The sequence below is a fragment of the Echiichthys vipera genome (assembly GCF_963691815.1).
Source record: "Echiichthys vipera genome assembly, chromosome: 1".
Taxonomy (NCBI): domain Eukaryota; kingdom Metazoa; phylum Chordata; class Actinopteri; order Perciformes; family Trachinidae; genus Echiichthys; species Echiichthys vipera.
In genome coordinates, this window is record NC_139826.1 from 20,423,194 (window position 1) to 20,438,174 (window position 14,981).

The 14,981-nt window shown below is 39.0% G+C and overlaps 1 protein-coding gene across 1 annotated transcript in view; it reads left to right on the forward strand.

The window, feature by feature from the left end:
• Window positions 1-14,981, forward strand: part of LOC310948137 (CUB and sushi domain-containing protein 1-like) — a gene marked incomplete at both ends in the record, with an annotated part of 443,680 nt that overhangs the window by 332,899 nt on the left and 95,800 nt on the right. Inside the window, 5 exons of the mRNA XM_083915161.1 lie at window positions 1,129-1,255; window positions 1,979-2,190; window positions 4,688-4,879; window positions 8,517-8,655; window positions 12,758-12,945. Of these exons, the coding sequence (XP_083771287.1) occupies window positions 1,129-1,255; window positions 1,979-2,190; window positions 4,688-4,879; window positions 8,517-8,655; window positions 12,758-12,945 (858 nt within the window). The remainder of the gene's footprint in view (window positions 1-1,128; window positions 1,256-1,978; window positions 2,191-4,687; window positions 4,880-8,516; window positions 8,656-12,757; window positions 12,946-14,981) is intronic.

Consider the following 14,981-nt stretch of genomic DNA (forward strand, 5'->3'; position numbering starts at 1 on the left):
TACTACCATGATGAGTTGAAATCTGCTCGCAGCCTTTTCCCCTGCTTCCTGCTTACTCCCCTGTTCCTCGTCACTGAAAACAATACAAAAATAACACAAAAGCCGGTTCTCTCTTGTGCATTAGACAGTTTTTTTTTCTTGAACTTTGAACACAATTGGGAGATCCCTAAGGGAAAACAGCTGTAAAAAGTTATTCACCAACCTTGAAACTGTATAGCAGATTGTTTTGATAATTCAAGGTTGATTTAATAATTCAAGCCCCCTTTTTTCCACTGATTCTCATTAAACTCAACCTTCACACCTGAGAGTAATTTACATGAATGACGAGGAGCCGCCTCATATGGAGATGAACTGAAATGTTGATAGGGCTGGAAAGAAGACCATGATAGATATGATACAAATAATCTTGTTTTATTGAAAGTGTAGGTATTCACAGGTCCAAAATGTTAGACCTGATTGGAAAAAAACCTACCCAGACCCAAATGTGCATACATTTAAGGATACTGCACAGGGCCATGAGCACATACAGGCCCGGAGCAGAGGAATCAGAATATACCCAAGGTTATTGGATACTCTAGAGAACTCCAACACAGACAGCAGCATCATGTGCTATCGATTAACAAGATGCCTCAGTTAAAAAAGGCAGCGATAAAATAATAATGTCCTGAGAACATTAGTAAGTCATAGAAACTATTCAAAAAAAGTATTTGTTGTATTGTTTATCAAGACTAATTTATTGACATATTGAAAGTTCTATTTTCACCATCAATATTCTGTAACCAGCTCAAGTTAATATTGTTTTATACTAATATCCGTGATATAATCCCAAAATTATGTTGTCATTTGATGGTATACATTTTTTTTACATAGGCAACTGATTTCCTAAAAAAATCTTTCCATCTGAGGATATAAGTTACAATACCACATGATCCAACGCTGAAACAGTACTAAGTGTGCTCAGATCCAATCTGATATTAGACATAAACACATGAGACATGAGAGTAACATTTTAGCTCGGCCCAACTCAGGTCATGTGACAGGTTTCTGTTCTGAGAAACCTTATTAAAAGAGTTAAAGAAATGCAATTTTTCCCAGTGATGAACATGCCTCTGTCTTGTGTCTTTGTAGCGGAATGTGGAGGTCACATAACTAGAGCAGTGTCTGGACGGATTCTGTCTCCAGGATATCCTGCTCCGTACGACAACAACCTCCACTGTACCTGGACTATAGAGGCTGACACAGGAAAGACTATCAGGTAATTATAAAGCAGTTGGATATGATCACTGAAGCCACTGTATAATGATGGCCTGCAGTTATCTTGATTTTTTGTTATAAAGGAAGCTAGCCAAGAAATGTTTTTCATACAGAAATAAGACAACAAATACAGTAACAAGTATCTGCAGAATTGTTTTGCTTTGGCAACAATATGCCACATTTCCACTGTGTACATGCAGTGCTCTACTCAACTTAACTTGCTCTTTTTGGTTTTCCATTGGCAAAAGTTGTGGATAGTACCTTTTTTTCGGTAATACCTTGTTTATGTAGTAGGTGGGGATACTATCCACAGTTGAGTCAAGTCGAGTTGAGCCAAACGTGCTGTGGAAATTAGTATTATTGGCTAACTCTGCATGCACTATACAGGTAAACACTCACAGACTGTCAGGTAATGATACATTCACTAATTATAGATAAATGTTCACTGTCAAAGCATCTGCTGTGTAGGAGAGTGCACCACATTAGTCATTATGCCACCGTGGTGCTTCTCAACACATTGCGGCCACTGCTGACATTCCTGCGTGCGTGTGTGCGTGTGTGTGCGCGCGTGTGTGTGTGTGTGTGTGTGTGTGTGTGTGTGTGCGCGTGTTGCTTCATTTTATGTAATAGATGACTTGATTTTTGTAAAACGGCTGAATAAAGAACAGTTATTAATGTTTGTGTTGGATCTCTGACCTCCTGTGTAATTTCTGTGTTTTCTCAGCCTACACTTCATCGTCTTCGACACTGAGATCGGCCATGATATCCTGAGAGTTTGGGATGGTCCATCTGGGATGTCAGATGGGGGGATCCTGTTGAAAGAATGGTCAGGCCCAGCCTTACCTGAAGACATCCACTCAACTTTCAACACACTTACTCTGCAGTTTGATTCTGATTATTTCATCAGCAAGCAAGGATTTTCTATACAGTTTTCCAGTAAGTAGAACACACGTGGTAGAGGAAACTGACTGGCGGAGAACTATTAAAACTGTTCTGGTTTTGGGTTGTCTGTCTTACTCTTTCCCTCCTCATCCATTCATGAAGAAAATCCAATTACTGAATTAGCAATTAAATCAGCTAATTAACAAACTCCGCACCCATCACATATATAGTTACTTAGTTATTATATAAACCAAATTTTTAACGGCTATAAGAGAATTAATCTGGAATTATGGCTGGATTTAACAGGATTTCTGAAAAACCTTTAGCCAAAGAATCAAATGAGACATGTAATATTTCACCCTGGGACTTTTATGGGACTTAGGCTTACTAAGTACTGAAGGAGCCCACCAGAGACCTGTCACCCATTTTGGGTCATATCTCACAGATTAGGGAATGCAGTAACAAAACTCAGTGCTGATTCTTCTCAGGTTAGTAAAATGTTTACTAGTATACATAACAATGATAAATCTCACAGTTGTCTTTAAATGTCAATTTGTAGTTCTTTTTTATCATGCTCTCTCAAAGAGATGTCAATGAACACAAAACTATTGTTGCTGTTTCTTCCCATTTTTAAATAAGAAGCAACCTGGACAATAATGTGACTTCTTGAGTGCAGGGATGGCCTTTACTGTTTGAGCCACTGGACCCAAAAATATCTATGCACCGTCTTTTTAGAATCATTGGCCAAAGTCACTGCGACCATCTCAATGCAACAAAATCAATCAAAGGCAGACGGTCACAGCCATCTTTCCTTTACAACTGCTTGATCACAGCTGCACATTGGTATTCACGCACACACATACATTCTTCATACTTGTATATCTTTACATAGCCATTTATTACCAACACAATTCTTGCATTAGTCCATGCTGTACATCTTCCCTTGCTCTGTGGTTCACAAAAATTGGCATGCAAGAACTCCAACATACAACGTTAGAACTTTATTTTAAAGAGATGAATATTTCGTGACATAAATATCTACATCCAATGCTTTCTGTCTGTCCATCTCTCTCTCTCTCTCTCTCTCTCTCTCTCTCTCTCTCTATCTCTTACTCTTTTTCACTCACTCATTTTATCTCTCACTTATTTTTGTTTCTTTCGTTGTATATTTAAAACAATAAATATTTACACTCACTAACATGCTAATCAAAACACTGTTATTCCATTACTATGGTAATGACTCCTTATATTTACCGCAATGTTGATTTACTAAAGCAAATGGTAGTAATGTTTTTTGCCACCACACTGATTTATTTAAAGAAAGGTTTGTGGATTTATTGAGGGAGTGCTTTTAGGCGTGATGTTACTACACATTTTTCTCAGTTTGTCCTTTCTCTTCCCTGTCTGTGTCTCTGATTGAATAAATACTGTTGTATACTGGAAATATACAGTATAATACATGCACAGCAGCCGTTGGAATATTTGTGCAAAAGATAATTTATATGTTCAGAGTGGATGCATTTCAGAAGGCTGGCTTTCATATTCTACAGTACAAGCATTTTTGCCAGGGCTCTGACCAATATTTGATATATCATTTCCACTGAAGCGTCATGGCTAATTGTTGAGTCTATTGTGTAATGAAGATTCAAGCAGTATATTAAAAAAGAAACATAAACGTAACTGAGTTATTTTTAAAGGCCTGAACACAAAGATGTATTATTATCCAGGAGTTCACAGGAAATTTAGAGGAACTTAAAAATGCATTTTATTTTGAAAAGGTTCCTGTTTTTATTTTTATATTTATTTAAAAGGATTTTATTTCTTCCTGCTTTGCTGACTTATTACCGTAATTGTCTCACAACCCCATCGATGTATTGTGTGATCCCTTGAGATGTCCCGACCACTAGTGCGATAACCACTGATGTAGATGACAGATAGAAAAACATGGTAAACCCAAACACCATATATCACTCAGCTTCTAGAAACCACTGGAATTTGACAAAATAGATTTAGAATATAAATTTGTACATACAGAATTAATGCAGTATTTTAATTATTAGTCACAGTATTAGTCATTTGACAAAAAAATTATTTACTCAGATTATATTCTACTCAGACACATTTTTCTCCAATGTTGATTGAAATATTTTGGCCTTTTCAAACACTGATTGATGTGATGAAAGCTGAAACCCCTACACACAGATGCTGATTGGCGTGAATCTCTGCCCAGCACAGTTACCCTGAGGGGAGCCACTAATTAAAAAGCAAAAGTGCCAGATTTGAACCTGAAGGTACAAACCATTTCGTTTCTATCTGGTCAGGTTTAGTTGTCACATATATATCTAGCTACCCTGCTACCTTTAATAATAAATACAATATCGGTAATTGTGAGTCTGGTGACAGTACGCCCAATCAGTACTAACAGTGATATCGTGTATCTATTTACTATACAGAGCATGTTTGTATTCACTTCTTTTTTTGCAGGTACTGATGCTGTTGTGGATGCTAAAGTATCTATAATGTGTCTCTCCTTGTGTCTTAAATTCTCCAGCCACTACAGCAACAACGTGCAATGACCCCGGAATCCCTGTAAATGGGTCTCGATATGGGGACAGTAAGGAGCCTGGTGACAGTATGACGTTCCAGTGTGATCCAGGCTATCAACTGCAAGGCCTGGACACCATAACATGTGTACGGATGGATAACAGATTTTACTGGCAACCTGACCCTCCAATGTGTGTAGGTAGGTGTACATTATTCTGTGGATCACTGACAAAATTTAAAAATAAATATTATGTTATGGTCAAACAAACATTAATTAGTTGGAGACTTCAATGTCAAACTGTGAAGTAAAAAATGAGGAATAAATCTCAACTAGATTTTTATATACCGTCCATCAGAATGAATACATCAAACAATGGAAGACTGAGTGCAAAACCTCTGGAGGTAAAATGATCCAGAGTTGTATCTTAAGTCTGAAGCATAGAGAGTAAACAACAAACAAGGTAGTTCAGATCCCTTAGGTGCTCCTGTGTTGTTCTGCCACATCTGACATACTTCTCTGGAGGCACATCAACTGAAGCCTGCTGGTGAGATGATCTCTAATCCCAACGGATGCTGCTGCTGCTGGATCATCAGATGGTTTCAGTAACAGGAGAACATCTCTTTAAGATCAAGGAGAAGTTGAACAGGTGCTGAATAAACTGTAGTTGGGGTAAGCATTGAGCACTGCTACTGAAGACCACCTGAAAATTCAACATGGATCAGCTAAACCTCCAGAATTGGGATGATGAGACATGTGCACAGGATATGAAGGGTAAGGAAAAAGGAGGTCAGGTTTGTAGCGTGACAGGATGACGCAGGTAGCTGTAACGGAGTTCCTGTTTGTAAAGCCAGAGGTTGTTTGTTCTTTTCCTCTATTATCACCACCTGCTGCTTATAGCAGAGTGAGCTTCCACATCTCACTCCACACCTCATTCACACAATTCTGCTGCAGTTTATTTTTCACTCTTCCACTTTCATGTGTCCTTTCCTTCCTTCATTTCCCTCCTCAGCTCCTTCTGACACAATTGACTCTTTCACTCAAGAAAGGAGAGGACTTTGAGCCGTGAAGCCTGTCTTGCTTTAAAATGCAGTACAGCAAAAACAGAGTCAGTGTGAAAAAAAGATACAATCTGTAATGCAGCAAGAGCCCTTTAGGGCGAACTCACACTGTCCATCCGTACCGTGCCCCGAGCTTTAGGGTACTTGTCCCCCCCTCCCTCTCCCCCCGCACACCCGGCCCGTTTGTACTCACGTAGTGCGAATGCTTCTTGCCTGCCTATACGTCATCACGCAGTAACACGTCACACGCATTGATTGACGTCATCACGATGCGTCGCATTGTTTACAAATCTTTCCATAGACCTCAGAGTTTTTGTGCGTCTTGTCCGACTGTTTTTGAATATTTTCATCCAACCAAATCTGCAGTAAACACTCCACCTCCGCATCACACCAAAGTGAACCTTTCGCCACCATTGTTTTAAATGTCCGCGCATGGTTCGTCCTTCTTTTTTTCTATGTCCGAACAGGCGCACATAAAATGACGTCAGAACCCGCGTAGGCCTCGTACTCGTACACGTGCGCAGGCTCGAGCTCGTACATGTGCAGACATGCTTTACAAAAGGTCACCTCTCCCAAACGTGCCACGGACGGCAAGCGTACCACTCCTAGGCGCTGTACGGTTGCACTCACACTGGTCAAACGAACTAGACTTTAGCCGTGAAACATGCTTGGGCACGGTACGGATGGACAGTGTGAGTGCGCCCTTAGGGCCGAGACCCGGACTTTAGGGTACTTGTCCCCCCTCCCTCTCCCCCCCGCGCCCCAGCCCCGTTTGTACTCACACTGCCTGGGCCACGGCCAATGCTTCTTGCTGTCCATACGCCATCACGCCGTAACACGTCACACGCATTGATCGCGTGTGTGTGGCTTTGTTTACAAATCTTTCCATAGACCTCAGAGTTTTTGTGCGTCTTGTCGACTGTTTTTGAATATTTTCATCCGATCAAATCTGCAGTAAACACAACGTGAACCTTTCACCACCATTGTTGTTGTTGTTAAATGTCCGCGCATGGTCCGTCCTTCTATTTACATGTCCGAACAGGCGGACATAACGCTACTGCCGTAGGGTTCGTGCTCGTGCTCGTGCTCGTACACGTGCGCACGCTCGTGCTCGTACATGTGCAAACGGCTCCGCTAAAGCCCACCTATTTCAAGCAGGCCGTGGAGGGCCAGCTGGCCCCAGTTGAGCGCGGAGCGGGTGCGCTCACACTACTTAAAGGTACTAGACTTTAGCTGAAAAACCGGTTTTGGCCGCGGCCAAAAGGATAGTGTGATCACGCCCTTAGTGTCCTCATCATACAACCTACAAGCTGGTAATAAGCTGCTGCTAAACTACATGCATTTATTGGGGTAACAAATATATAAAGTTATTTTTCCTGATAAACTGGCGCATCAAAGTCACGTTTGTCTTGCACATCATGTCAAGTTAGTCAGGGTAGATAAGGGAAAATCACCCGAGATGACCATGAAGGTCCTGTGCTGCTGGATTTTTAATTATGCAGGGACCAGGATGAGGTTTAAGATGGAAAAATAGATTCTGCACACTAGATAATGCTCCCATGAACATATATTTAATTACCACCAAGTGACGTTTTGAGCACCAAGCTCTTCTTCAGATGCTCACCTGCCGCTTGGTGGTGATTAAATATATGTTCATGGGAGCATTATCTAGTGTGCAGACTCTATCTTTCCGTCTTTTAGATGTTCTTCTGTCCTGCACCTAGTAGTTATCATCTGGATGCACATGCTTTCGTAAACCTTTTTCATCAGGATGATATATGACATTAGACACAGCTGAAGGTGGGATGTAAACAATGTGAGTGAGCCGTGGAAGATTCCTGTAGAAAATAGCATGGTGACCCCGCTCACCACCCCCAGCTTGCAGCAAGGTACTTCAGAGATTTGCCTTGCGTTTAGATCACATAGCCTTCCTCTATGTTTCATCCCCTTTCTCTTTATTAGTAAGCACTATTAGGAAGTCATCCAGCTGCTGTCACAGAGATTTTGTAATATGCCTTGTAAACACGCCTGTGCAACACATTATGCTTTTTTCCTGATATTCCCTCTGCCAGTGACCTCACGTTTTGCATGACTGTAGATAAAATGTAAGGCTTAAATCTTCTCTGTTTTTCTAAGCTTAGCCTGTGTGCACTTCACTCTCCTGCACTTTCACCCCAGGTGGCGAATCCCTTGGTGTTAAAAAGCTCCTAAGATTAAACCAACATTATACACAACAGTCTAGCGCCTATATGTGTCTGCCTGTGAGTGATTTGCAACTGTTAACGCCTTTGTTTACCTCTATTTCACTGTTGATAACCCATCCACACCCACCTTCCACCCCCAAGGCACCACTCCATGCTTCAAATTCTTTCTTCACATCACCAAATTGCTGCTTGAATGCAACTATCTGTCTCTCTTGCCTATATCTCTTTCCTGCTTTCCGGCTTGTTGTGGGATAACAGGACCGCTAGGGGTGATTCTCTGTGCTAACTACCCCCAGCCATACACTCTGTCTAAATCTCACAGTCTCTCTCTCTATCTCTTTTGCTCTTTCACCCTCTCCAGTTACCTGTGGAGGTAATATCAACAGACCATCAGGGGAAATTCTGTTTCTCCTATGCAACCCCTGCCATACTTCCCTTCTCTATCTTACCTTACCACTGCCTACCTGTGGGGGCTATATGAGTGGTCAATCAGGGGTGATTCTCTTTCCAAATTATCCCAAGTCCAATGCTTTGTAATCATCTTTCTCTCTCTCACTGTTTGTCTGTCTTCAGCCACATGTGGGGGTAACATCAGCGGTCCTTCAGGAGTAATTCTGTCTCCTAACTACCCCCAGCCCTACCCCCCTGGGAAAGAGTGTGATTGGAGAATCAGAGTCAACCCTGACTTTGTCATCGCTCTCATCTTCAAAAGGTAAGCCACCTAAATTTAAAACATGGCTCTGTATCTATGTATACACAACCACTTGTATATACAGTGTACCATTCTCGTATGTAACCTAAAACCTAAAACCAGGAGTGGAGCTTATCTGTGCTTGTAAAAACTCTGCAGGCTCTCAGATGGTGTTTCTGACATTTTGATTGAATGGATTTAAGATTCCTATGAAATCATTGCTGAAACATGGATTCCATAGGTTAGAGTTTCCAATGGGAGTTCAGACTTTACTCTGCATTTGCTGGTTAAAAGGCTGCTGATGTTATTATGGGGGAGAACAATAAGAGTTCTCTAAATGTAAATAAACTGGTAGCTTTGTTAACTAAACATTTGCCCTCAATCTAGAAAACATAATATGTCCATAATAATACCATTGTAAAAGCAGGCTATGGTATGCTGGAGGGCGAATTGCCTTGTGTCAGTTAAAGGTGCAATAATCACAATCTGATCAATATTTAAGTTTTTGTTGTCCGAAGAAGTATAACAGATCACAAATAACACTACACTACAACAATAAATGTAGGAGGGCAATAGCAAGGTGTGTTTTTTTTTAGGCAATGTGGCTGCAACAAACACACCAGGGCAGAGCAATGTCTAACTGATGATATTAATGTTTAATTAGTTTATCCAAATACCTGAGAAAGCATAAAAAAAACTTAAAGATTTAGGAAGATGGGGTCCCAAAAGAATTTTCTGAACCTGTTTTTCTTCTGGCTTAAATTTAAAAATGTATCGCCCTCCATAGACTTTGTTTTATGAGTTTAGTTTGAGTTCATTCTTTAAGATTAGACAGTGTGTGACTCACTGGGGCCCACACAGGGTAAAGATAAGGTCTGTGCTGTATAATCAGGGATCAGGCCCACAGTCTGATGTTAATTAACACACAGTTAAGGATCATTAAGGTAACTGATAAACCCATTTGGGTTGGGGGAACCAAAAAAACTACACTGTAATCTACTTTTAATATACAGTAGCCTAATGGTTAGCTTCAGGAAATTGGAATTAGATTTGTTCTTGACTGGACCTTTAACTGTCTAAATGTCTCAATCAGCTCTCAATTTTTTGTTGTAGTTTATTAATCAGTGTGAACGTATTGGATAAAGTTGGCAGATAAACTATTCTTGCCCTGATTTGTAAAGTGAAATTAATGTTTAAATACCTACCGATATATTTCCTACCATTTCCATGTTTTGTTTTTGGCCTAATAGGACAGTGTTTGTTTACGTTTCATGTCTTGATTGTGCCTCACTGGCTAGTGCTTTACAAGTTACAGTGGTTGGGGCTTTTGACTCAGGCAAATGGGAAGATTGTAGTTTTACAATGTAGCAAAGGAGATAAAAGCGAAGCGGACTTTATCCAGATTGCCAAAGGAGAAAAATGACCTAATTTTGGCTTCATGTTTTTCAGCTGCAGAGTAGGAGAGAGAGGATAATTCCATTCTGTTGTAACAGTGAGACAGTTTTTATTTTCACTTTAATTAAGTCATATTGATATTAATTGTTTTGTGAATGCTGTGTGCATTTCCTTTCACTATTTATCTCATTTTAACCTGGTAATTTTGTTTTATGAATGCAGCTGGGATAGATTTCTATTGACCCAATTACTAATGGCTCAGTTGTTTGATCAGTCTTTGAAACAAATTGGAGTTTCTCTAGTGAAGTCAGACTTATTTTGTCATCTTATAATATATGATTGTCCATCCAACTGACCTTTGTTTTATAGTAGCGCTAAAAGGTATCAGCCAGAAAACGTTTCTTTGTAAAATATCCCAAAGTGATACCATAGTTCTCCTGACTATGTACAGCCAGTGGAAAAGCATTTGCGTATTTCTCAGAATAACTGCTCTGACTGTTCTGTGGCACTTATTACTTACTTAAATATACTGTACTCACTATATTTTAAGATGTATAAGTGATTACTAAACTTAAATATAAATTGTCAAGTTTTCATGATAGTTCTTAATTTGCATTCAACTCTGGATATACTGTACCTTTGTGTTACTCTTCATTAGAGGTTATGATGCTCTGTGAGATCTTTATGTTCCTTTTATGACATTTAGTAGCTTTAGCATTCAGACTCAAAATGTATCACTAATGCAAAAGGTATTAGCACGGATCATTTAAATGCTCAGTCAGTACAAAAGGGGCTTATGTGCAGTTAAGCCCATTCTGCACCAGATAGAAACACAGGGCTTATACTTGAGCATTCTTCACACTTATTTTAACTTTAATGATAATTATATATGTTTTTTTAAGTTCAACAATAAATATTGTTATAAGCCTATAAGACCTCTTTCGCCCAAACTCAGAACTTCATGATGGACTTTTTGTGTCTTAAATTAAGGGGGAAAGTCTGAAAAGTTGAGGGACGCGTGCCAGAATAGTCCTGTAAATATGCCGTCTAATGGCATGTCTGGACTTTGATTACATAACATTTTGTTTGTAAATATTTTCTATATCAAAATCTCTGTCTGGTCCATGAGGTGTCCCCTTTGCCCTTCTCGCCCAAAAATAAATTGTGTGTGTTCTAAAGGCCTAACAAGCACTTGAAATGCATTTCCTAACTCATAATTTTTTTTCCTTTTTTGTTGGAAAACAATTCAAGGAATTTCTCATCTAAATGTTGCTCTACAGCCCCTGGTGCTCAAAACTCCACCGGGTGCCTTTATGCTAGTAATCAGTACTGCTAGCCCTCAACATACACAATACATCTCTTTCTCAACCAGACACACACAAGAAACCATGGAGATAGGTGTGTATAAATATATATATATATTGCATATATAGGCTTGTATTTAAAAAAAAATAAATTAAACATTACATCTGGGTCACCTGTTTTCCATTCCTTCATGTCTTTCTTCAGGATGAAAAACAAAAAAATATATGCACAAAACAACATAGGACAGTTATTTGAATTTAGTTTTCTTGTTATTTCGCTTCTTGATTTAACAAACAAAAATTGAAAAGCGGTTCTGTTTTTCCTTTTTTTTGCTTTTGGTTAAAAAAAAGGTATGGTTTTTATTTTTTATTTCATTGGTTTAAATGAAAAAACAAATGGTCAAAATATACACTAACCCCTAAGTTACTAATGTTGAAAATTTGTCTCTTTTGTCTGGGGCTTGGAGTGAGTGATTTTTAGTGCTTTTGTGCGTTATACTAGCATGCCTGATCTTAAATGTCATCTGTAGAATGAGCGGGACATTCTGTACTCGTAAGCACCGGGGGATTTTTGGGTTTAGCCAGGTTAATGTCTCCCTCACACAATTAAACAAGTTAGGCAACTACTTGGACATTAAAGTTTCACTCTTGTAAATTTCCGACCAGCCTCATATTTTCATACATTTTAACTGTGGTGGCAGTTGGGGTGCCAAGGCATTTTTTGGCACATATGCCCCCCCTGGTAGATCTGCGACCTGTGTATGTACAGAGAGTTGAGGAGAAGCTGTCAAAGTGAAATCTTTTATGAAGAAACATTTATAGAGAGGCTACTCTAGGTTAAGGCTGCTGTCAAAAAAATAAGGGCACATCAAGTGTTAGGTTTACACACAAACACATGCAAACACATACTGAAGATGTAAATCAAAATAGATGATGATGTTGTTTCACGATGAGACAACAGGATCAGTGACTTAATATTCAGATGACAGAGTATGACTGCATTTGTCGCAACACACTTCTTATTTTTTAGTAAATATGAGTGACTTGTGCCTGTGAAACGTCTTCCTAGACAAACAACCAGTCCAGTTGTTTTTGACTGAAATTGCTTTGAGGATGAGTGACTTGTGTTTGCTACTGTATATATATGTCTGTGTTAAATTCATGAGGAAAACAACATTTTCATTTTTAATGCAGTTATCACATCAAGAAAATATGTCAAAATGAAAGAAAGATTAGCAAATGATTAGAGGAGAGATAGCACAAACTAATTGGCAGTCATTAAATGAAGCAGGTATTTGAATTTAGCACACATCACTGGATTAATTATTTGCATAATTTGAACAAAAACACAAACAAACTTCAAAGTCAATCTAAATAGATTCTTAAACGCAAGTTTCTCTTTTTGTCTTGTTTTTCTACCCCAGTTTCAACATGGAGCCAAGTTATGACTTCCTGCACATCTACGAAGGTGAAGACTCTAATGGGCCGTTACTATCAAGTCTCCAAGGCAACCAGGCCCCAGAGCGAATAGAGAGCAGCAGTAACAGTCTCTTCCTGGCATTCAGATCTGACGCCTCGCTGGGCATGTCTGGGTTTGCCATTGAATACAGAGGTAATTAAACCCACAAACATTGCCTTATTGTTATTCCCTTTCCTACAAGGTCACATTTAAGATACTGAAATTCTTCTTAGATATTGTTTAAAACAGTCTAATCTGCAGACCATTGATTAGTTGTAGGATAGTAGTAGTATAGAAAGTAGTAGTACTACAAGTAGCAGTAGTAGTTGTTGTTGTTTTGATAGTAGTGGTGGTAGTCAGTGGGCAATTTGTTTGTCAATTTTTAAAGTTCATCTATGATGAGCAAATAACCTCACCTCACCTCATACAGCTCAGTCCTACTACAGTATCAGTAATATCTTTATTATTATTATTATTATTATGAGTAGTAGTAGAAGTAGTAGTAATAGTTGTAGTAGCAGTAGCAGTAGCAGAGATTGTACTACTAGAGTACTGTATTTGCAGTGTTAGATTTAGGTTTTGACAGTATTTTTAGTAAAGTAGCAGCAATATTATAATTGGCTCTCTTAATTGTAAAATCACTACAGACTGCAACTGAAGTTTTCTTTAAATAAGTGTTGTTCAATTTTTTGACATTTAAGTGTTTAGCTACATTTACCAAACTATACCTACTATATATATATATATGTGTGTGTGTGTGTGTGTGTCTCAACATCGGAGACTGAGAGTCTGTCAGGGATTGAAAGGCTGAACTGTCTTAATTGATTGACAGCTCAGAGAGCCAAGGAAGTGACACCTGCCAAACCACCATTCAGATTGTATGTCATTGTGTGTGTGTGTGCGTGGGGGCGGGGGGGGGTCCTCTAAAGTAACATGCCCTGGTGCCATATATAGTACCATATACAGTGTATACTGTATATATCTATGTATATATGGGGAGGGGGGCAGGCGATGCACCACATGTGTGACTGTGGTGCATCGCTAGCTGATATGAGATGTAATGAACTTATCAAGATTCAAGATTCAAGATTCAAGAAGCTTTATTTATCCCGAAGGAAATTATTGTGCAACAGTTTCAATACAAAGGTGGGGAAGGATCAGAGTGAAAATAAGCTAACATAATCAAATCAAAATAAAGCTAACATAAAATGAATCAAACAATAACAAAGTGTGACAGAGTGCAACGGACATTGTGGTTAAGCCTAGGTATATACAATATACAACAATACGCAGCGTGCAGTTTAGCAGCATGTTGAAATAAAATAAGTATAAACTAAATAAGTGATAAGGAGCGATAAATGAAACAGTGTTAAAAATGTAGCAGAATTTCTGACAGAACTAAGTTACAGTAAAGTACAGTGAAGTGTAGCAGCATATCTTTCTGAAGTAAGTTAGTTACAGTAAAGTTAAGTTAAAGTACAACTAAATAAAGTGATGTAGTGATGATATAAAGTGACAAATTGACAGTTGCTCAGGACACAGTGTCTCCACTGTTCCTTACCTGACCGGGGGGAGATGAATTATAGAGTTTGATGGCCACCGGAAGAAAAAGACTTCCTCCGGTGTTCAGTGTTCCAATAGATAGATATACAGTATATATAAATATATATATTTATAAATGTATTCCACTGCTCTCCCTCAGATGCATAGTGTCTCAGAGGGCATTACCAAGTTCAGTCCAGGAGCCGACTGCTTAATGAGCTGCTGTCTTAGTAAATCTGTTGCTGACAACAAAGTTGTCTGCAAAGTCAATGAAAATTGCAGCGCACATTTGCACAATGCCTTTTTCTTGGTAAATCCAGCCCTGTATTTGATAAATAAGTGGATTTGGTGTTCTGTACACTGAAATCAGTCACTGTGTTTATGAAGTGTAATGATTTAAATTTCGATACAGGAGTGTTGTGCAGACTGGATAGTATTTTAAATTCCCTACATTAATTTCACCCTTGCTGTACATCAGAAGTGTGTTTCATTTTAAAGGGCACGCTGTTGCATGTCAGCCCATTTAACATCTATAGTCAATGTGGAGGTGATGATTAGTTAGTTGACTGACTCGAGACTAGTTCTGCGCTGTCAAGTTTTTTATAGTATTTTTTTGCTTCTTTCTCTCATTTCATTTATCTCTAATT